Here is a 23,064-nt window from a genome sequence, read left to right on the forward strand (position 1 = left end):
ATCTAAGCTTAATAATATCCTAAGATTTCTCACTGCTACAGGCTGGATCTAAAATTGTAATGTACTACATCTGACGAGTGAAGTGGTCCGGTCAAAACGTAATCTTTTGACTCTACTTAACTGTTCACGCGTAGTGAACTACCACGTAGACCAACCAAAACCATAAAGATCGGTAGTTAATATTGCCTTTTTGATACTAGATGCTTCTAGTTTTGCAGTTACAATGACAGAGAAACTTAGTGTGATTTTTTGGGTCTAGAAACAAGAACCAACTGAGATGTCTTATGGCTACTGGGGTGGACAAAATCTTACACTAACCTACATCTGAGGGATGGTGTTATATTGTCATAACATAGTACTTACTTTTCTGTCAATATAAATGAGAAACATAGATTCAGCAGATTAATATCTACAGATCTATTGATTCCAACAGTGATATATGTCATAAGACAATTCCATGTAAAGAAGTCTAACGTGTCAATTCGCAAGTTTATGAGATTCATTGTGGTAAAATCATTTAAATCGTTTCTGACTATTATAGTCAAATAAAGTAGAGCTTCCTGTGCTTCATTTACAGTATAGCTGGTGTTCTATATTGAAGATCCAGAAGCAGAAATATAACACCGTTTACCAAATCATAACCCAAGCTTCTAGGCAGAAGTACGAGCCATAACGGAATGCGTAAATTGGATTAGAATAAATATGGCGCCCCGAGCGCTTAAGGCGTTATTAGGTAATAGAACTAAATCTAAGACGGTATTGGATTGTAAGAAAGCTTTAACTGAATACTCTCTCAGATCATATGGGTACCAGCCCACTCGGGAGTAGTCGGTAACTAAAGGGCGAATGTGATAGCTTTTAAAGGAAGAGAACTCGAGGCAGTTAACCTGACAATCGCAAAGCCATTCGATGCAACAAAAGCTGAACTAAAAATATGGGTGAGAGAATCCCATAAGGCCTCTTGGAATAATGAAACAGTGGGTTACAACAACGAAGATCCTATGGGGTGACCCTGATGAGAGCAAGACGAAAATCTCCTCAAAATGAGCAAGCCTGAAGTTAGTATGATAATACGTATTCTGGACACACAGGATTACGAGCTCATCTATGCAAAACTGGACGTGTGGAATTAGACGTATGTAGAGCATGTCTTTGCCACTTCCAGGCATTCGTCGAAGTTAGGTCCAAGTGTCTTGGTAGTGATGTTATTTCGGAAATAACATTTTTGACTGATTGGAAGATTCTTAATAATTAAGTTTAGGAAACTGAGTTTCTGAACTAGGCCCGATAGTGGCCTAGGTGTATTTCTTCGGAATTGATGTAGTATACATTCTCCTATAAACCTAACCCCATTTACACTAAAAAATTTCCTTATTTAAAAGGTGCAGCCAAGTGGACTGTTTCTAACAAAAGAGAGAGAAACTGAGTCTTTAGCAAACTATGTATATAAAAGCCCCCAACACTATGTAGGGCGTTTAACAATTGGGAATATACAAAACGATATTTGCTAATAACATAGTTTTCTTATCAAACTTTGTTTTATTTTATATACATTATCTTTTTTTTCTATTTCTCTTTAGAGTCTATGACTTTTAAACATCATTCTGTTGTTTTGGAACACTAGTAGTTGGGTGTTATTGCTTCCATTTAACTGCGTTATAAGAACTTATCGAAATCATATTTATTGAATATCAAATAAAATATACGATTCGTGGCTTTATATCAAAAAAAAAAAGAAAAAAAAAAAAAACAAAAATGTTTAAAGTAAATTAAAATCAATTTTGAAATGGTGAAAAAAAGCGAACGAAACGTATTGCTAAAAACCAGAGAACACTTGAAATAAAACTTTAAAACAAATTGTTCTCATTGATAAATGTACATATTGAGTTTATAATGTAATTTATAAATAAAGATGAAATAATTGTGGCAGATTTTATATAAAATTGATATTTTATAAACCATACATAAATGTAATTAAGTAAATACGATAAAAAGTTGATAAAATTCGAACATATGGTAGGCGAAATTAATGAATTTATTTATTTATTGCGACAAGTAGATTGGCAATTTTTTAAAACGCATTTTTAAATAATTCTTATTATAGCTGTTGCAAAGATTACGGAAAAACTTCAAAGATAGTCTTTCTTGGGCTAAAAAACAAAAATGTTTAAAAAAAAAGATAATTTAAAATTTAAAAAAACGATCAAAATATCAATATCTCGAAACGGTTAATTTTTGAGGTTTGGATCTTCAGAAGACTTGTTTTCATTCACTTAAGTTTAGACAGAAATACCTGATGAAGATTTCCTAGTTGCTGGATAACAAAAATAATTCCTTTGTACATGATCGTTGTCTATTACGTTTTGAGGTTCTCATTAGAAAGCATGTTTGTTACATTAGAATAGAGACTTCTCTTTCAATTTACAGAGAGCGAATGACAAATTTCTCTCTTAATTGTTGAGAGAGTGATATAATTAAAGATTATCTTTAAATACTCTTTTGAATATAAGTAAATGATCCTAGGATTTAAATCGATCTAGAATTGACAAGCTCTGCTATATAAACTATACTGAATCTGAAAGATGGCCTACATTCATTGACAATTCCAATACTTTACTGATCAATCCTTTTCTAAAAACATGTATGGGCAACGATGATCATCAACTCAAGTTTTAAATTTGAAGTCCAAGTAGTGAAGGTAATGTACGGATCTAAATGATCTATTAGATCAAATGATGATCATTAACAGACATTTGAACTCCAAAGACAAGACATTTGGATAAACTCTTGTTGGTTCTTCAACATTGGCAGAGTTGTCATATTCTAGTTTTAAAATAAAGCAAACCATTCTGCTTTAACATATCTGAGAATATTTCAAAGTTTTTGGATTCTCCTGTACTTTATAGACGAAGATTTGCTAAAATCAAATCTTTGAAGTTTGAGAGAAACTTTCGGATGAGACTACAATCTGATAGGACGCTGATGATGTCCACTAACACTAATGAGAAAGATGAAAATTTCATCGAAATCAGGGAATAACTTTCGGTTTTTATAGTTTGTATTAAGTTTGTAATCTTTGGCTGATTGGGTATCTGTTCATAGCGGTAATTCAAGGTTTATCGAAGATATTTTTGCTGAGACATGTTTGAAAGAAGGTGACGTCTTGGAATACTTTTTATTGTAAAGGAGCATCGTGCTCTAAAGCGATAATACAGTAATTCGGATTTTATCTAAGCAAACGACACATTCATAAGAGAAAAACATACGACACATTCATTAGGTAGACGGGTGGGTATGGCCCGCCGAACCTCACATTCATCCCGCACCATATACATACAATTAATACCAACTCATTTCCAACGCTTAGTCCCTCAATCACTCCAGCTGTGGGGTATCTGTTGTTTTCGGCAACAGCACCGAACTTATCCCGAAATATTGACTATTATCATGCATCAGTCTTTTAACCGCCACTTACTCTCCCCGCGAATTTGGGTTTAAACCACAGCCACTACGTGGAACCCGAAAGAACCTCAACCAACTGACCAGCCAGGACATAGTCCTGCGGGCAACTGGCCACCCGTAGTACCATAATATGCAGTGCTCTGGCAATCTATGCAAAGACTTAGCCCAGCAGTAGACTGTAACCAATTTTTCAGTCCCGCTCAGACTGAAGGTATTGGCCACCTCTTTATACCCCGAGATTGCAATAACACCAAGGCGCCAAGGAAACATGTCCCGGAGGAACCTTTACATACGGCAGCGATGTTTTTGATCGGAATTTGGAATGTTTTTGATGGTCGTTTCGAATGCAAGCTACAAAATCGCCAAAAACATCGTAAGCTGATTGGGAATTAGGGTATTAGGGATTTCGAATAGTTATTAATGTTGCAGTATATTTATTTTAAAGTTTATACTAAAGAATATACTTTTTTTAGACTTATTGACAGAGATACAAGCCGATGCTAAATGGTCAGCGGTGTCGGCGCAACCATTTTCGGTCGGCGGTGATTTATTATAATCAGAGTATTCTGGATTTTGAATAGTTATTAATGATGCAGTATTTATAATAAAGAAAATACTTTTTTGAACTTGTAGACAGTGATACAAGCCGATGTTAAATGATCGGCGACGACTTCTTATAGAAAATATCGTCGGCGGTGAAATTATCGGCTTAATTTAACTTTTTATTCAGAAATTGCTCAATAGGCGTTTATTATATTGAAAAAATCTCTCTATAATAGTTTGTTATATAGAATCCTGTCTCTTCTTTAATATTAGCACAATGTTGTGTGGCAACGCTTTTCAATTTGTCATAAAAATTTAAAATAATGACCACTCCGTTGATATTAGTTAAACTATTTTCTGAAATACATGCGCGATTACAATCTACGTTAAGGCCGGCTTAGCTTTTAAGAAGATAGAAGTTGGTGGCGGTGCGACTTCAAAATATTACCGGCGGCCAGCTGCCGCCAATTTAAACCGTCTCAGCTTGTATCTCTGCTTGTTGGAAGAACTTCTGAGCTTTATTTAAGTAACATCAGTAACCAAAGATACAAGTCGATGCAAAATATTCGGAAACGGCTGCGCAAAATTGTCGACTCAATTTAACTTTTTCTGCAGAAGTTGACCCTATAAGCGTTTATTATATTGAAAAATCTCTGTATATAAGTCTGTTTTATAAAAACCTGTCCTATATACGTTTTTTCTGTATGAAATGGACATTTGTTGTGTGGAAGTCTTTTCAATTTGCAATAAGAATTTAAAATAGTGGCAACTCCGTTCAAATTGGTGATATTATTTTCCAAAAAAAAAACATGAGCCATTCCAATCTTTATCAGTGGCTACGTTTAAGCCGGCTAGCTTTTGAACCGAAAGAAGTCGGCGGCGGCGCGGCTTGTAAAATATTACCGGCGGCCAGCCACCGTTGATTTCAGCCGTTTCGTCTTGTATCTCTGTCAGTAACTGCTGCTAAACATTTGCTACTGAATAATTAATAAGAAATGTGTTTAAGTTTGAAAAAAAGTAAAAAGAGTTTTTGACACATGTCTTTTCCCTTAAACCCAAACTTTTTGTTCAGTGTAGCATTTTCCATTTAGTGAATTTTAATATCAATGTCTCTTTTTATTCCGATTTAAATTATTTATGTCATTTATAACAATACATAAATACACGAATAGTGTTAAATGATTGACTCTGTTTTCAGTTTTGGCAGAAAAACAAATTGCAATTGGAGAAAACAAAATCCAAATGGTATCAATATAATAAATCAGCATGACATTTAATATAGTATGAAAAAAATCTTTTTCTGTGTTTTTTTACTCTTGACAATTAATAACAGACTATTTTTATACATACGTATGTTGGGGATTTTTTATATCTGTTTTTTTTTTTAAATTTCTTCAAACGTTTAGAAACACGCATTCCCCACGAAAAAAATCGCGCCAATGTTATGAATAATAGAAAATTCCAATTGTATTGCACCAAATAGATTTATTTATGATCAGTTGACACTTTAATATCTTTCTATAGGTATAATTTTATATAAAATTTATATTTTAGTGGTGTGTATTTAAACATGTTTGAATTTCTTTTTATACCCTTCACCTTCGTGAGAAGGGTATATATAAGTTTGTCATTCCGTTTGTAATTTCTATAATATAATTTTCCGACCCTATGAAGTTTATATATTCTGGATCCTTATAGATAGCGGAGTCGATTAAGCCATGTCCGTCTGTCTGTTTGTTGAAATCAGTTTTTATAGGTCCCCAGATATCGGCGAGATCCGAATCTTCAATAATTCAGTTAGACATGCTTTCGAGAAGATCGCTATTTAAAATCAGCAAAATCGGTCTATAAATAATGGAGATATAAGCAAAAATCCGAGACAACCTCTGAAAATTTCATTAAAAAAGACACATTTTTTTCATGCTTTGTTAAAAATGCAACAACAATACTGTGAATTGGATAAAGATGTACACGTGCGTGTGGAGATGTATTTGGTTTTATTCAGCTGTGTAGTTTTTTTATGTTTGGTTGCTGTTCTGTTCTCACAAAGGTGAAGAGTATAACAAGAACAAGGAGATAAAGCAGTAATATGTTGGTAATACACCTCATATTTGTTTGAGGGTGGTAATACAGTTTGACGGTGGTATTACAGTACAACGGTTAATATTTCTTTCTGCCAAAGTTTATATTTGTTTGTGTGTATGTTATGTGTGACATGTGTGCAGAGATACAAAATAAAAACTGTTTTTTAAAACATACTTGGTGAAGGGTATATAAGATTCGGCACAGCCGAATATAGAAATATTAATTATTTTTTTTGTTTGTTTGGTGGGTGACAATTTAGAAAATGAGAAAAATTTAGAGATTTTGAAAATATTTAAATAATATTTTGGTTTTTAATTATGACATATGAGAATATCTAAATATATCTTTAAGGTTTGAATAGTCTTTAACATATCATCTGTCTGATCAATCTAGTGCCTTCGATTGTACTGTAGTCATTTACAGAAAAAAGTTACATTCATAGTAGATCGGCTATTCTTTTGAATCGATCTATCTCACCGTGTAAACCCTTTTCCATATCATTACAATTTCACCGAGAATTTTTTAGCCAAATTCTTTTAAATTTAAAACAAATTTTATCAACTTAAAATCCCACCAATTAGCACTTTATTCATAATTTCACTTTTACTAATTAAATGTCAAAATACTTATAAAATAATTCCATTATATTTCATTTTTACGACCCTTAATGCTTAATGTCTTTCTAAGCACATTTTCTGTTTGTTTGTTTGTTAATAAATATTTTGCTAAACTAAAAGTAATTGAAAAAGGAAATAAGGAAGTGTTAAAGTAGTAAAGAATATCAAATAATTTTCAAACAAATTGCGCGTGTTAACGGCACATTTATACTGTATATAATATGAACGAAATATTTACTTAAAAAAAAATAGTAGAAAAAAGAAAGATTTTGTTTTTTTGAAAAATTATTGTTGGCAAAGAAAATACGTACTCATAAATTGAATATTGTACTTGTTCATAGGTAAGGCAGTGGTCTAAAATAATGAATTGTTGGCTAATAAAAAGGGAAAAAACTTGGGTATTTAAGATGAAATGTAAGATATCTTACAAATACTTCCACAACTACACATACAGCAGCAATATTCTTGGCCGATTTGGAATACTATTGAAGAGTTTGATATTATTCTTCTGGTAACAATTTTCGGTTAATACAGCACTCACTGGGTTTACAATCTTTGGCTGCTAGGGAATCTAATCTTTCCGGTTTTGCAAGAGTTATAGTTGCTCAATAACGCCATCGTGAGAAACAAACACTTCATCTCTATAACTCAATGTTATTGTGCAGAGTCAAATTGTTCCGGCGCTCTCTCACATGCATAGGAAGACAGAATATATTTAAGGAAGACATTTTCGGACAGTATATTATAAAGTAATGTTGTTTTATTGAAATGTTAAAACTTAATGTTCTGATCGTTCTTCGCTTAAAGAATACTCCAGACTTCGGTACAAGTCTAACCCAGACTAATTCAGTGATATTTTATTTCTACCAGAGCGTTAACTTGAATCCTTTAGATATTCAGCATTGTCGAATGTTCGGATCAAACGATTCTGTTGTGTTGGCTACAAATGTTTCTATTGAGTTCGGTACAAGTCTGATACAGTATAATTCAGTGATATTTTATTTCCACCAGAGCGTTAACATGCCTCCATAGATAATCGAAAGTTTCAGTTGTGTTGGCTACACTTCGAAATTGACAAAGTATGAGCAAAAACTTCTCACCAATAAATACAGATTTTAACTGATCTTGTAATTTGCTTTGGCGTTGATTCCGATTGTAGTCCATATTTGATTATATTAGTTTTAGTGCAGATGTGATCTTCTAAGCTTCCTATTCCACTAAATGCAGATCGTTATCTTGTTACACACAGCTCCCGGTTTTGGCTTTGATTCCGGTGCTTGACTTCCCATGCGTTTTTTCGGCCAATGTTTATTTCAAACGATTCATATGTGTATGGTATAGGTTAGACTATCTGTATCTGGTCAAACCGGAGCATGTTTTCTTGATGGATGACCTAAGATATATCATAAGATCTTGGTAATGGCGGGTCAGTTGGTTGAGGTTTTTTTCGGGATCCACGTAATGGACGTGGGGATGCGTGAGTGAGTCTATCGGCTCTAACCAATGATTGTTTTTTCTTCTGTTTGGGTTAGATTGAGCTTAACTCATGACACCTGTTATTCCCCAACTGGGCTACACTGGCAAGAGATTGGATAATTCGAGTACTTGGACAAAGTACACATATACTGGACCGAAAATTCCATATACTTAAATTGTCACCTACGTGTAAGATACACAATACAGTCTTAGAGAAGCCTATTTAGTTTAGTGGTTTAAAAATGCCAACACGGCAGGTGTTATCGTAAAACACTCGACATTCATATGTCTGTTTCCGGTGGTTCGCTAGATTTCACATTCGTTTTCGGTACTGATCATGTCTTCTGACCTTTTAATTCAATTGAATACAGAGCATTATCTTGGCTTTGACATTGGTTCGGTTATTGACTTTTAATGTTCACTAGGGTTTTGCGGCCAATGTTTGTATATCTATTCGACGAATTTGTGATTGTGTGGTCCAATGACCTTCTAATTGAACTTAATTCAAAGTTTTACCTTTGCAGCTTAGATATTATCTGTTTTCACGTTGATTTTGATGTTTTAAATATGTTTTTTTTGTCTAAAATTCTTTTTAAACGATTCTGTTGTGTTCCGAACTGGTCTCTTGCAATACAACTTTTTATATTCTTGAAATTATGAAGAATAATCTTTGATTGGAATAATATGAAGTTAATATGGCTAAAGTATGAACGACCAAAACCTGTACTGACGAGCTGAGATGAGGAACATAATAAATTAGTTACTGGCCTTACTAATTTTGGACTTGAAGCCGAGAAATTATGACTCCAATAATAGAAATTCAGCAATAGTTATCATAACGGTTAGGCATTCACAAAAGCCAACTTAACTGCAATATAATGCAGGCATATCAGAAAAGATCTTCTACTGCAACATTAAGCGCTACATAAATGATCCATTCGATAACGCATCGTACATAACAGCATTAAACGCTATATATAGTGATACGGTAAACACAGTTATTGCATATTATCGTTTCAATATCGTACTTGGAGATCGGCCAACACCTATTGCAGAAGATGTCACGTAAAACAAGAGTAGTTCTAACACACCTCAGATCTGGATGGAATTAAACTTAATCACCCCTTTTGTCAATCATAATTTCACGTGAAATATTTTCCCTTTTCACTTTTTTCGTACACTATCTATTATGTTGTGAAAAAATTCCCCAGTTGTGTTATTTGTTAATAGAATTTTGTAAATATTGTTCACAACAAGTTTACGAAAGCAATTTTAAATTAAAATTTAAGGGAACAAAATTTTTACTTCTATTAGCGATAGGGGCGAATGCCTATTGGTCCCGCATATAATATAACATTCTTTACACATCTGACCTTTTTAATTGCAGCGCACATTCTACTCTACTCAGCTGTGAAGACCTTTGGACTCATCCAACTGAGATCCCACAACATCTTGGCCTTATCCTCAACGTCGCATAAGCATAGTTAATTAAAAAAAATTCTACAACAACAACGATTAGGAAACGCTCTAATCAAGGTCCGACCTAAACGGCGCGATCAGAATGCAACTTTTTATAGATTGGTTTCCATTCCAAAATTGGAGACCTCATTGCTATAGATAGGATTGAAGTACTCAAGATTAGTTTTAGAAGAGTAGAAGGGGTTTTAGACAGGAGTTTCTAAATGATCTTGCAATTTCTAAAGAACATTTTTTGGTTCTCCAGGATCTTAGACTGGAGGAGAAGGGGCTTTAGACCGAAGTTTCTATATGATCTTGCAATTTCTGAAGAACATTTCATGGATCTTCAGGATCTTGGACTGCTTCACCTTAACAAAAGTACTGGTTAAGAAAAAAAGTATGTCCGAAAATTTCGTAGAATACTATAAAATATTTTGTTGTTGGGATAACAATCAATCAATACCTTTACACTACTGACCACTAAACAAAACAATTTATTTATTGAATTGAGTGGCATTCAAAATAATATGTTTATTTTCTTTTCTATTTATTGTTTTAATTTTATTTTTTCCCTATTTTCATAATGATTCAAAATGTGTGTTTATTAATAGCAAATTGTAAAATATAAAATGAAAATTTATAAGACAACAAAATGGGCGGCGTTATGCACTTAAAATAACAAAACAAAATTTTGTTGTTGTTGTTTATTTTATTATAATTTAAAATGATTTTATGAGATTTTATTGCATTATAATAATTAACAAATAAAAAAGAAAGAAAATTTATTTAAATTTTTCTTTAAAATACTAATTTATAAGATTTGTAAATTATCTCTGAACTAATTTAAAATTTAAACAAATTTTTAACAAAATGTGTTTTTTTATTTTCACACAATCTCTGTGATTTAAATTTCATCTATTAATCGATATTATTTAAAAATGAAATCTTTTATCTTCCTATAGTTAGAACATTTTAACAAATTCACATCATGTTTTGTAAACTTCACCTGAATATGTCATTTTTGATTGACATCTAAACATTGGTTTGTCATTTAGAGCTGTCATTTGATTTGATAGGTGTTTACATATTTGTAGTTGAAAAGAAAAGAGAAAAATAAATATTACATTTATATTTTATGGATTATACCGCTGCTGGTAACATAATTTATGAGTCGGTATATATAGTAAATGAGATTTTTGATTACTAGGCTTATTTAAATGAATATTGACACTTTTCTTTAAACAAAAAAAAAAAAAGAGATTTTATTTTAATTTTATAAAATTTGTTTAATCACACTTATTTCTTTTTCTTCTTTGTATTTCTTTACCACACAATTATAGTATTAATAAAAATTATTTTCTTAAATTAAAAATTCTCTAAGAAAACTTTAAAAACTTATTGATTGCTTATACCTCACATAACCTCAATTATTGTTACACTTTTTAACCTATTTAATGACTAACTATTTACTTACTGCTAGTATGTGTAATCTTAACACATGTTAGAAATTATTTAAATAAATTTTTTTTTCTTTTTAAATATGAAGGTAAATTGAAAAAGGCTTGTAAAATATATTTCTTATTAAGTCCTTGAATTTTCAATAAATAAGTGTGACCAGCGGCGCTTGTTATTGAAAAGTGTAAATATATAGATTTTTTTGCAGTGAAATAAAAAAAAGCGACAAATCTAACTTTTCTAGGTTCATGAATAACCACGTAAGTTTTTGAATAAGCGTTTGCATCGAAATTAAGCTTAAACCGATATCTAAAAAATATGTGCTATGCCATCCAATAATTATGGAAATACTAGAAAAATTCCTCCGAGTACACATGTAAACCCAAAAGAAATCAATATTTTTGGCTTCAAAATTTTCCATTTCTTAGGGGATTTTATCTTTGAGGATCCACATCCTTCACAATGTCAGCATTCGGAATTCTTCATCATCATTAAAAATAGAGCTCAATGATAACACAGGTCGACAAATTTTAAAAGAAAAGTCGAAACTCTGAGATCAAGTTAGAACTTTCTAAAGAATTGAGCGAATCTGATCTCAGAATTTCTCCATTACATATGGTTTTGAGAAGGCGAGATTCACATTCAGCTGGACTGTGACCTTTGGAAAATAATACTTTGGTCTCTGGGTTAACAATTTTTTGACCTGTGTAATTTAGTAGTCAGTCCGTCAGTTAGTTAGATAGATAGATAGATAGATAGATATCTATCTAGAGAGATAGATATATAGATAGATAGATAGATAGATAGATAGATAGATAGATAGGTAGATAGATAGATAGATAGATAGATAGATAGATAGATAGATAGATAGATAGATAGATAGATAGATAGATAGATAGATAGATAGATAGATAGATAGAGAGATAGATAGATAGATAGATAGATAGATAGATAGATAGATAGATAGATAGATAGATAGATAGATTGATAGATAGATAGTTGGTTAGTTATTTAGCTAGTTAGTTAGCTAGTTAGTTGCACATCGAAAGTGGTAGCGAATACTGCTGCGGAAACTTGTTCTACATACAGATGTGTTCTTGATAAGTGTCGTGTACCGGTCATCGGTAACGAGTTCCCTAATTTCTGTGAAATGCATTCTATTAAAGTTTCGATAGAACAGTGAAATGTACCCCACGTGGGTATACAATAGAATTGGATATCCTACTGTCACCGATAAGTACCTTTGCCCTCTTTTGTACGCGGTCAAGTAGCTCCAAAATAGACTTCGAATCTCCGGCCCATACATGTAACTTGTATTCCACTTTCGGTCTATGCGCTGATCATTAAGTGTTTTCAATTCCTCGACCGCTTTAAATCGACTGTTGACAAGACCCTTTAAGGATTTTAATCAACTCATGATTGAGCGATTCATTTACATAGCACCTCATTGCAACTTTATCTAGAAGGTTTGGATTATAATTGAATAAATAAGAATGACAGATATTGCGAAGAAGCGTGGGCTGAATTACAACCAAAGACTAGAGAATCTGATAAGCCAAATTGGAGTAATGAAACGGTGGATAGAACAACCATTAAAAAATTAGCGAGCGGATAATGCGAAATGTCGAAGTACTTTACGTGAGTACCTAGCATGATGCCCCATCCCACTGTGGTCTTTTTCATCCACTGGGTAGACTTGACAACGGCCTACCATTGCCCCTGAATCCTGTAACCAAAACTGAGGTATTGGAAAACTTCTCTGTTCCCCGGATTGCAATAACACCAAGGTGGAGGTTTCACCAAGGTAACATGGCCCCGGGGGGAGAGAAACCTCCACATAATATGTATGTAAGAAATTAGTCTGATGGAGCGTATTCGGAGGTTTACGGATTAACTGTTATAGAAAATTGAAATACGAAAAACGCGGAGAATACGGTAAAAATTTGGATAACATTCTTAATATATTCTCAGGCTTTCATCACTGGTTAGAAAATTTAAACTGATTTTCTGAATATCATACAATGGTGTCTTCATAGAGCATGTATATGTGCTCAGAACAGGCTCTTTAATGCTCTATATGGATTCTCTAAAAGATCAAATATGAGGGAGTTGTGATTATTATTGTTATTAGTACTTATCAGGTAGAGGGCGCTTTGAGGCCTCTATTCGCCCAGAATCGTTCAGAAGAGTTATACATTTAATGATCGCCATCAAATCAGAAGAATATGAAACAGAAATTAATATCTGATATTCAGAAACTTGCTCAAAATTGAATTGTTGTTCTTAAGGGAAGTTTGGTATAAGATTTTTGTGGATCATTCCACTTGGATTAACACTAGATTTCATTGCTTGAAAAGTAAATTAAAACTGTTATCTGTTAAAAAAAATTTCCTCTGATTGATGATTTAGTGCTTCCATCTTTCATTTTTTGCATTTAAAATAGGTCTTTTGATTTGTTATGTTTATCACATGACCCTCGCTTTTATAGATAATACTTATGGCAATGAATTTTGAAATATTTATTATGTTCTTATACAACTTTAACTAATTTAAATGGAATACATTTAAATTAAAAAAACCCAAGTTGTCTAGATGCTGGCATTTTCATAATTTATTATGAAAATGAAAAACAACATAATTTAAATAATTTCACACAATTGTTGTTGAGTGAAGAACAAAATAGCAAAAAAAAAACTATAATATAAATAATATTTTTGTGTAAATTTTCTAACTTTTCAAATCCGGAGAAAAAAGTAATTTAATGGCGAATAAAGAGCGTCGTTAGTTTAAGAAGTTCGAAGGACCAATTGAGCAATTGAGTTTATGAAAAATAGCAGCTTAATATATTTATTTATTAGTTGTTGTACTGGTTATTAATAATAAAGAGATGTTAAATATTATTAAAATATTTGATATTCGTAATCATTTTAGACTTTGTGGTTTCGAGTTACATTATAAACGTCAATTATAACTAGTATTCAAAATAAAGTTCATTAAACTTGCAAACTTGTAAACAACTTGTTTTAAGAATAAGTATTTTATATTTTTATTGTAATTTTAAATAACTTCATACTTGATAATACAATTTTTCTTATTATTTCTTATTCTCTTCGTTTATTTGCAGTTCACACACAAAGCAACAACAACAACAAATGCTGTCGATGACGATGTTGTCATTTTATGCAAGATGGCGTTTTTGAATAACAAATATCTCTGATAACTGCTATCAAATGTCAGTTATCATTGTCATTAAACGTTAAAGAAAACTTATTATAGTCTTTAGCCTAAAGTTTTTAAACAGAAAAAATATATATATATAAAAACGAAACGAAGAAAACTGTGATTTTAAATTTGTGAAACTAATGGTGTCTTGTGAAAATGCCTTCTGCGAATACCGAAGAGTTGAGGCGAAAGTTTACAGTTGTACAACAGCAAAGATCGGCTCCGCCTGGCTTTACGGGGACGACAACGCCGATTGTGAATGCGGCCGCAGTTTACGATCCCCTAAATGCCTCCGCCATACCCTTAAGCAATACAGCTGCCACAGCAGTAACAGCAACAGCGGGTCTAATGACCCTGCAGGAGCCCGAACGTACGTATGTATTCCCGGGCCCCGGTGGTGTTGGTGGAAACGTTATCGGTAGTATGGCCACAAGTAGTATACCTGGTGTAGCTTTTATTAATCCTAATCCTCATTCTTTAACGGTAACGGGCACCGGACGTGGTCACTCACGTTCTGTTAGCCATGGTGGTGGTGCGATATTGGGCCCTAGTGGTCGACCCATAAAATCGGCTATGAAGGGTCATCAAAGAGCCTTTTCTCAAGGTCAAATCACTGATTCTCCGGGTGCATCAGCTACACCGCGTGGTCATAGTCGTGTGGGTTCGAAAACCGATTTTATTCTACCTCCTGGTCATAAAGAAGAAAACGAAACCCGCGAATTTGGCCCCTCGGCTCCCTCCTCCGCCGCTGGCCGTGGCCATTCACGTCAGGCCTCCCGTTCCGAATCGATTTATACCCTGCGTCGTTCCGAGGCTCCACCATGGTGGAAACGTGTCGGTATTTGTCGTACCGAGAATCTAGAAGAACGTCCCTATCGTGTGGTAGTGCCAAATCATACTGTACCCCCTAAAACACCCAAACGTGATCATCCGAATGGTCATTTTGTGGGCAATAAAATACGCACTACAAAATACACTCTCCTCTCGTTTATACCGAAAAATCTTCTAGAACAATTTCATCGAGTGGCAAATTTATATTTTATATTTATCGTTCTACTCAATTGGTTTCCGGCGATAAATGCGTTCGGCAAAGAGGTGGCCATGATACCGGTGCTGTTTGTTTTGGGTGTAACAGCGGTTAAGGATTTGTTCGAGGATCGTCGAAGAAGATTTTCGGATAAGAGGATTAATAATTCAACGTGTCGTGTTTATGATGGGTAAGTGTTGAAAAATTTTTAATATTAAAGATCGTAAGAGATTTACATACATTCGCCAGCAAAGGAATGTAGGGAATCGTTGTATTATCCCGGAGTTAAACCTTGCACAATACCTCTCTTAGCTCATGTACTTTCAATTATCTGTGATGATTAAACAAAAAAATCTCATCACTTTTTGTATTTGTTTTTTTTTCACACCCAGATAATAAATCGATAATTTTTTTCTATCGTCTAGCCATTATTTGTCACATTATTAACATGTTTATATGTATTATTATTATTTGTATAGTTCATAAACATTAAAAATACACAATTTTTGCCAATAGTTTTCTTTATTTAAACTAGATTTTTCACAAAATCAATAAAATAAGACAAAGCAAAAAAAACCCTGTTTAGTTTTCTTTTTAAGTTCAATCAAAGGTTTATTTATTTTACGACAACAAAACGTCATCGTTTACAAAAAAAGAAAAAAAAACTACAACCAAACGTGATCTAGTAATCGATAACAATTGTCAACACATATACACACGTAAAAACTTTCTCTAGCTAAATCAAATATTTTTTTCGTACTCTTTGTGTCTGTCGCTTAATCGTTTGCATTGTGGGCAGCAGACACTATTTATTTTATTTAAAATTCTTGTCCACTTTTATTTAAATACAATTTTTTGCCTGATGTTGTTGTTTGTTTATATTTTTGCTCTTATTGTCCCACATTACGGCTGCCAATGGAGAACATATGTTAATGTTTTTTTTTTTTTTTTGTGCCAACAACCTGCCTATCACTGTTGCCAATTTGACGTTTTTCTGCTTCAAATTTAGCGTTTTTGAAATGGTAAGCGGAAAATTTGTCTAGTTTACAGTTTTGTCAATAGTCTTTAGTCTAGTCTATATTCTATAGTCTATATTCTAGTTTTTACTATAGACTATACTATATCATAGTCTATAGTATAGTGTATAGTATAGTCTATAGTATAGTCTATAGTATAGTCTAGTCTATAGTCTAGGCTATAGTCTAGTCTATAGTCTAGCCTATAGTCTAGTCTATAGTCTAGTTTAAAGTCTAGTCTATATTATAGTTTATAGTCTAGTCTATAGTTTAGTCTATAGTCTAGTCTATAGTCTAGTCTGTAGTCTAGTCTATAGTCTAGTCTATAGTCTAGTCTGTAGTCTAGTCTATAGTCTAGTCTATAGTCTAGTCTATAGTCTAGTCTATAGTCTAGTCTATAGTCTAGTCTATAGTCTAGTCTATAGTCTAGTCTATAGTCTAGTCTATAGTCTAGTCTATAGTCTAGTCTATAGTCTAGTCTATAGTCTAGTCTATAGTCTATTCTATAGTCTAGTCTATAGTCTATTCTATAGTCTAGTCTATAGTCTAGTCTATAGTCTAGTCTATAGTCTAGTCTATAGTCTAGTCTATAGTCTAGTATATAGTCTAGTCTATAGTCTAGTCTATAGTCTAGTCTATAGTCTAGTCTATAGTCTAGTCTATAGTCTAGTCTATAGTCTAGTCTATAGTCTAGTCTATAGTCTAGTCTATAGTCTAGTCTATAGTCTAGTCTATAGTCTAGTCTATAGTCTAGTCTATAGTATAGTCTATAGTCTAGTCTATAGTCTAGTCTATAGTCTAGTCTATAGTCTAGTCTATATTCTAGTCTTTAGTCTAGTCTATAGTCTAGTTTGTGTTCTAGTCTACAGTCTAGTCTAGTATGTAGTCAAGTCAATAGCATAGCCTGTATTCTCATCTATAGTATTGTCTATAGTCTAGAGTAGTCTCCAGTCTTTGACGTCAAGCGGCTTTTGTAACAGAATTTGAAGATTAAAATTTGGCAACACTGCTGCATATTATCAAAACTTATGTACTACAACGAGAAGAGCACAATTTCTGTTTGTCCGTCTAGTATTGCACTTTTTTCTCTTGATTCTTCTTCTCTTCTTCTTGAATTGGCTTAGTTTGTTAAACATGTCAAGTGTTTTGCATGTAGTGGGGGGCTTAAAGGCTGTGCCCCTTTTTGAAAAAATAAAATAAAATAACATTATTAGCATGTTAAAAATGTTTATTTTTTATCTACTACTTAATTTGTTTACTAGGCACGTGCTTGTTTTTGTTGTAAATTTTTAATATTTTTTTATTGTAGCGTATGTCTGCCCAACAACTGTCATCGACTTTAGTTGTAGCTTCTCTTCCTCTCCTTTATAGTTTATCTTATTGTCTTTAGGCAATAATTGACACTTTTTGTGTTTTTCCTTTGCCTTTCTCGTTGACGAAATTTGAAATTGTATTATGTCGTCATAATAAGTTAGTTGCTTTTGTTGTAAATTTTGTCACATGTTATTTATTGTTGGTTAGTTGTTATTGTAGCAATAATTATTTTTTAAGTTAAGAGCGATGATTTAAAAGTTTAAAAGTTTCTTCAAGGGATCTAAGTTTTATGTTGACCAATCGAGAACTTGAATACAAACAATATTAAATCAACTTAAAGGATAACTGTCATGCTAAAAGAGTTGTCAAAATGACATTTCACAGTGAGGCATAGAAGGTTTTTTTCATCATTCTGAGAATGAAAACATTTATTGTATTGAAAACATTGACGACTAGAAGTAAACAAAGTAGTTTATGGAATTTTCAATTTGATGCATAAATGCCTGTTTTATACCACTTAATATTATTATCCAATGACCAATGAACTTAACCATTCTGTGTGCGAGTGCGTCTGAAACTATTAAAAAAATGTACAATTATTTAAAAATATACAAAAAATATGTACATAAATTAATAATAAACTAGAAATGGAAATTAAGTTTAATTGTCAATACAGACATTTTAAATTATAGACATTTATTTACGCATGTAAGTTGTAATTAATTATTTATTATTAATCCTCTCAAGGCAGACCGTTCAGACATTGTAATGAACAGGACGAGAGTGTAAGCAATTATGATTATATAGAAGTTTTAAAATAAGTTTTTAAAGAATAAGTTTCCACACGAAATTGGGCGTTAAATTGAACGGCTAATAAATTTACAATTCTCAGTCTGTTGACGTAAATGTCATATTTAAAGACATAGTTTAAATTTTAACTCTTTAAAACATGATAATGACTTATTGATATTACTTAATTACTTTCGTTAAACTTAATTTAATAACCTTTAAGAACATTAATAATTCTTGTTAATTATGTGGGTTTTCATATTTCCCAATATCATCAGTCTTTTTATGTTGTTTTGTCTCTAGATTGTTATCAATTTGTATGTGACTTTATTTTACAATATAATAAAATAGCTTATAATAGTCGTATAAATATAATAATTTATCATAATTTCTCTTATCATATTCTATCCGATTCTATGCACTCATTCATTTACTATTCCACTTTGATGGTCAAAGACAAATATGACCTAATTTTTTATGTTGTTTTGTTTTTATTATTGTTACTGTTGTAAATTACATTACTTCGTAATACATACAATCATTAAAATATAAATATACAGTATTGTTAAAAAACAAAGCAACTTTCAGTACTTATTTGATAAGCTCCCCTTTCTATCAACCTACAAACATACTTTTTGAATTGACATTTTACCACTACTAGGATAATGATAATGATTCCTACTCAAAGTAAAGTATATTCATACTCAAACCAGAGATACAAGCCGATGCAAAGTGATCAGCGACGGCGGTGCAACCATTTTAGGTCGGCGGCTTATTGTAGAAAATATCGGAGACTGCTAAATTGTCGGCTCACTTTAACTTTTTCTTTAGAAATTGATCTATAAGCGTTAATTATATTCAAATTTCTGTGTATAACAGTTTGTTATATATAAACCTGTCTCAATATAAGTTTTTTTCTACAGAAAATGGTAATTATTATAGTAGTTTTTACTATTTTTATATTAGCACAATATTGTGTGGCAACTCTTTTCATTTTGCAATAAGAATTTAAAATAGTGGCAACTCCGTTTAAATTGGTGAACTTATTTTCCGAAATTAGGGTTCTATAGTTGAAACGAAAAGTCGACTTTTCGACATTTTTCATTTAGTTAAAAGTCGACTTTTCGACTTTTTTCATTTTATGAAAAGTCGATTTTTCAACTTTTTCATATAATTAAAAGTCGACTTTTGGACTTTTCGACTATAGGTATTTTATAAGTAGTCGACTTTTTTCGACTTTTTTTTTACTTTTTTTCGACATTTTTCGACTTTTTGACTTTTTCGACTTTTTGACTTTTTTCGACTTTTTTCAACATTTCGACTTTTTCCGACTTTTCGACTTATTTCGATTTTTCGACTTTTTTGATTTTTCGACATTTTTCGACTTTTTGATTTATTGACTATTTTCGACTTCTTTTGACTTTTTTCCGACTATTTTTTTAATTTTTTTTCGAGTTTTTCCTATTATTTTAGAGTTTTGATTTCTTACACTTTTTTTAAATTTTTTATTTTTGACTTGTTTCTAAAATCTTCGAGTTTTCGACTTTTCGACTTTTTTTAGCTTTTCGACTATTTCAGACTTTTCGACTTTTTGCGACTTTTCGACCTTTATCGACATTTTTCGACTTTCAGACTTCTCGACTTTTATTAACAAAGTCGACTTTTCGTCTTTTCCCACAGACGATAGTCGAGTTATCGACTTCGACTTTTTTCGACAAAAAGTCGATTGTTCGATTATTCGAAAGTCGATTTATAAAACCCTATCCGAAATACATGTGCGACTCTCAGCGGCTACGTTTAAGCCGGCTTAGCTTTTCAGCCGAGAAAAGTCGGCGTCGACGCGTCGTGTTATATATTAACGGCGGCCAGCCGCCGTTTATTTAAGCCGTCTCGGCTTGTATCTCTGACCCAAACCCTTACGAAAAAATTACTTATGTTTTGAACAACATTGTTTATCATTAATTGAGTGAGTTATTAGAAACACAGGTATATATACCAAAATTCTACTAATGCTCTCATAAATTCAAAACATAAATAAAACTGTAATTAGAGAAAAAAAAACTAAATGCCGAAAAATATTTGGTTAATGGCAAAAAAAAAAAAATAGAATAGAAAAAGACCCTGAATGAAATATAAAACAATTTGCTAAAGAGCAAATGGAAAAAAGTAATGCAAGCTAAAAATAAAAATCTATGTTGAAAAATAATATTAATGCAGGGATAAAGTCAATTTCGAAAGAAAAACAGTCAGTGTGAAAAAGTCCACTTTTACAGATTATTATTGTTATTACTGCGGGCTTAATTTCAAGTCTCTAGATTCAATATTATAAGAAATTCAAAAAAGTACCTTTTGAAAAATTAAAAAGTACAAAGAAGTTCGCTTTTATGGGTTCTCACCTAATTCCGATTCTACATATTTAATTTCATGTTTCTATGTTCTTTATTATAGAAAATTCAAAAAGTACCTTTTGAAAAACGAAAAATATTCTTTTATGGGCTCTCACTTGATCAGGACTCTACATACTTAATATCATGTTTTTAGACTCAATATTATAGAAAATTCGAAAAGTACCTTTTAAGAAACAATAATGTACCAAAAATTCTCAACTAATTCCGAATCTACAGACTTAATTTCATGTCTCTAGGCTCAATATTATAGAAAATTTAAATTTGGAAAACAAAAAGTATAAAAAAATTCTCGTTTTATGTGTTCTCACTTTATTCGGGCTCTCATACTTAATTTTATGTTTCACTGTTCAATATTATAAGATATTCTAGAAGTACCTTTTATAGAACGAAAAAGTACCAAAAGTCTCCTTTTATATGATCACGTCTTTAGGGCACATCATACCTAATTTCATGTCTTTAGGATCAATATTATAGAAAATTCAAAAAGTACCTTTTGGAAAACGAAAAAGTATCAAAAGGTTCCCTTTTATGGGTTCTAACTTAAGCCAGGCTCCACAAACCTAATTTCACGTTTCTTGCCAATAACAACACACATCTGTATTCAGCAACATTGCTGAATACAGATTTATTCGCACCAGTGTTGCTGCAGTATTTTCAAATAGTTGCTCTAACCGGCTATGGCACGCCAGAACCAGTTCGGATAGTTCATTGCCTAATTCTTTCAATCTATCCAGAATATCTCTAACCCAATTAGTGGCACTTTCGGCATTAAATGATCCCCTACGAGTATCCATTTGTATAATAACTCCGTTACCAATTGAGCCTATTAAATGTATGTTAGGGCCACATGAAGTGGGCATTCCAATTATGGCTCGGGCTCGGGCACAAGACCAATCGTGCTTTCGTCTGCAAAATAAATTAAAAATCGTCACATCTATCCAGACAAGCGCCACCTTTGGCTTTATTGGGGTTGGACGTGAACGGAATTAACAGAAAACATCTTGTGTTCCCCAATTTGTATTGTAATTTTCTTTATTTTAGAGTAGAAATACAAACCTGCGGATAAGATTGCGTTCTCTGGTTTCAAGAGAATATCTAAGTTAAATGGAGCGGATTTGTAGACATTTTATTGTTTATTTATTCAATACATGATTTCTGTTCTAAGAAAATACGAATGGTATGGAAACTCTAAATGTTGCCGAAGCCGTTTTCAACAGGCTTCGTCTACGGTACTATAGAAGATGATGTACCAAATTTCATTTAATTATCCCCAAAATTGCAAGCTTTAGTTTGATTACAAGCTTTACAAGTCCCACTCGGGGGTACAGTTGTATGGAGGGTAGGTGAAAGAATGGACCGATGTTAACCTGTAATTTGATTGCAAGGTCGGACGGACATAGCTAATCACCTATTGGTATACTTTAAGGTGGGTATAGAAGTCATATTATAGTGCGTAACAAAAATCAGCAGTATCACCCTAAGTACGATAATTCTTGGGACCTGACCTATTTGGAAAAAAGTATCTATAATTTGTGATGAACATAAAAATTAAGGTTAAAATAAATGTTTAAAGTTTAACCCAAATTTAATTAAAAAAAAAAAAAATAAAAAAATAATTTGTCATATAATTATTTCTAACTTTTTACATATTAACTTATTAATAAATTAATTTTTATTTTATATTTTAGCAATCTGAAAGTTTTAATACAGTGAGTAACAACAATCTGTATATAAATGTTAAATGTCAAAATATTTTTTGTGTAAAATAAAATTGTAGATTAGATTTCTTTTTCTTTTTTTTTTTTGTAAAAAAAGTATAATTTTATGTTTTAAGAAATCACTAATTCTATTAACCAATATAAACTTATTGCAAATATAAGTTTAAGAAATGCAACAACATAAACAAATTTTGAAATCGGAAAATAAAGCGAAAAAAGAATAAGTCACCAATAGGCGCATATACAAAAAAAAAGAAAATAAGTAAATAAAGTAAAATATATTGTTGTTACGTGAAATTTTGTGGTGAATCACAAAAAAAAAACAAATAATATTGCAGTGGTTGTTTTGTTTTTTTTCAACTGCATTAAGAAAAGTATGTAAATCACAGTGGGGTAAAAAACCGTTTCTTTTGTCACTTATTGAACTAAAATAAAACCAGAGATACAAGCCGAAACGACTCAAAACGGCGCCAG

The 23,064-nt window shown here is 32.1% G+C and overlaps 1 protein-coding gene across 1 annotated transcript; it reads left to right on the forward strand.

Moving 5' to 3' along the window:
- The first annotated feature begins 1,762 nt into the window (after positions 1 to 1,762).
- LOC111686450 lies at positions 1,763 to 22,617 on the forward strand. Its single transcript, XM_023448806.2, has 3 exons — positions 1,763 to 2,016; positions 14,221 to 15,535; positions 22,561 to 22,617. Exons 2-3 carry the CDS (start codon positions 14,475 to 14,477, stop codon positions 22,583 to 22,585), a joined length of 1,086 nt encoding a protein of 361 aa, XP_023304574.2. The 5' UTR covers positions 1,763 to 2,016; positions 14,221 to 14,474; the 3' UTR covers positions 22,586 to 22,617.
- Positions 22,618 to 23,064: the final 447 nt, after the last annotated feature.

Source organism: Lucilia cuprina, chromosome 2 (assembly GCF_022045245.1).
Source record: "Lucilia cuprina isolate Lc7/37 chromosome 2, ASM2204524v1, whole genome shotgun sequence".
In the NCBI taxonomy this organism is placed as follows: Eukaryota; Metazoa; Arthropoda; class Insecta; order Diptera; family Calliphoridae; genus Lucilia; species Lucilia cuprina.

Coding starts and splice junctions, on each gene's coding strand:
- LOC111686450 (XM_023448806.2), top strand. CDS start 14,475: ATGCCTTCTGCGAATACCGAAGAGTTGAGGCGAAAGTTTACAGTTGTA. Junction 15,536..22,560: donor ACGTGTCGTGTTTATGATGG/GTAAGTGTTGAA, acceptor TTTATATTTTAG/CAATCTGAAAGTTTTAATAC.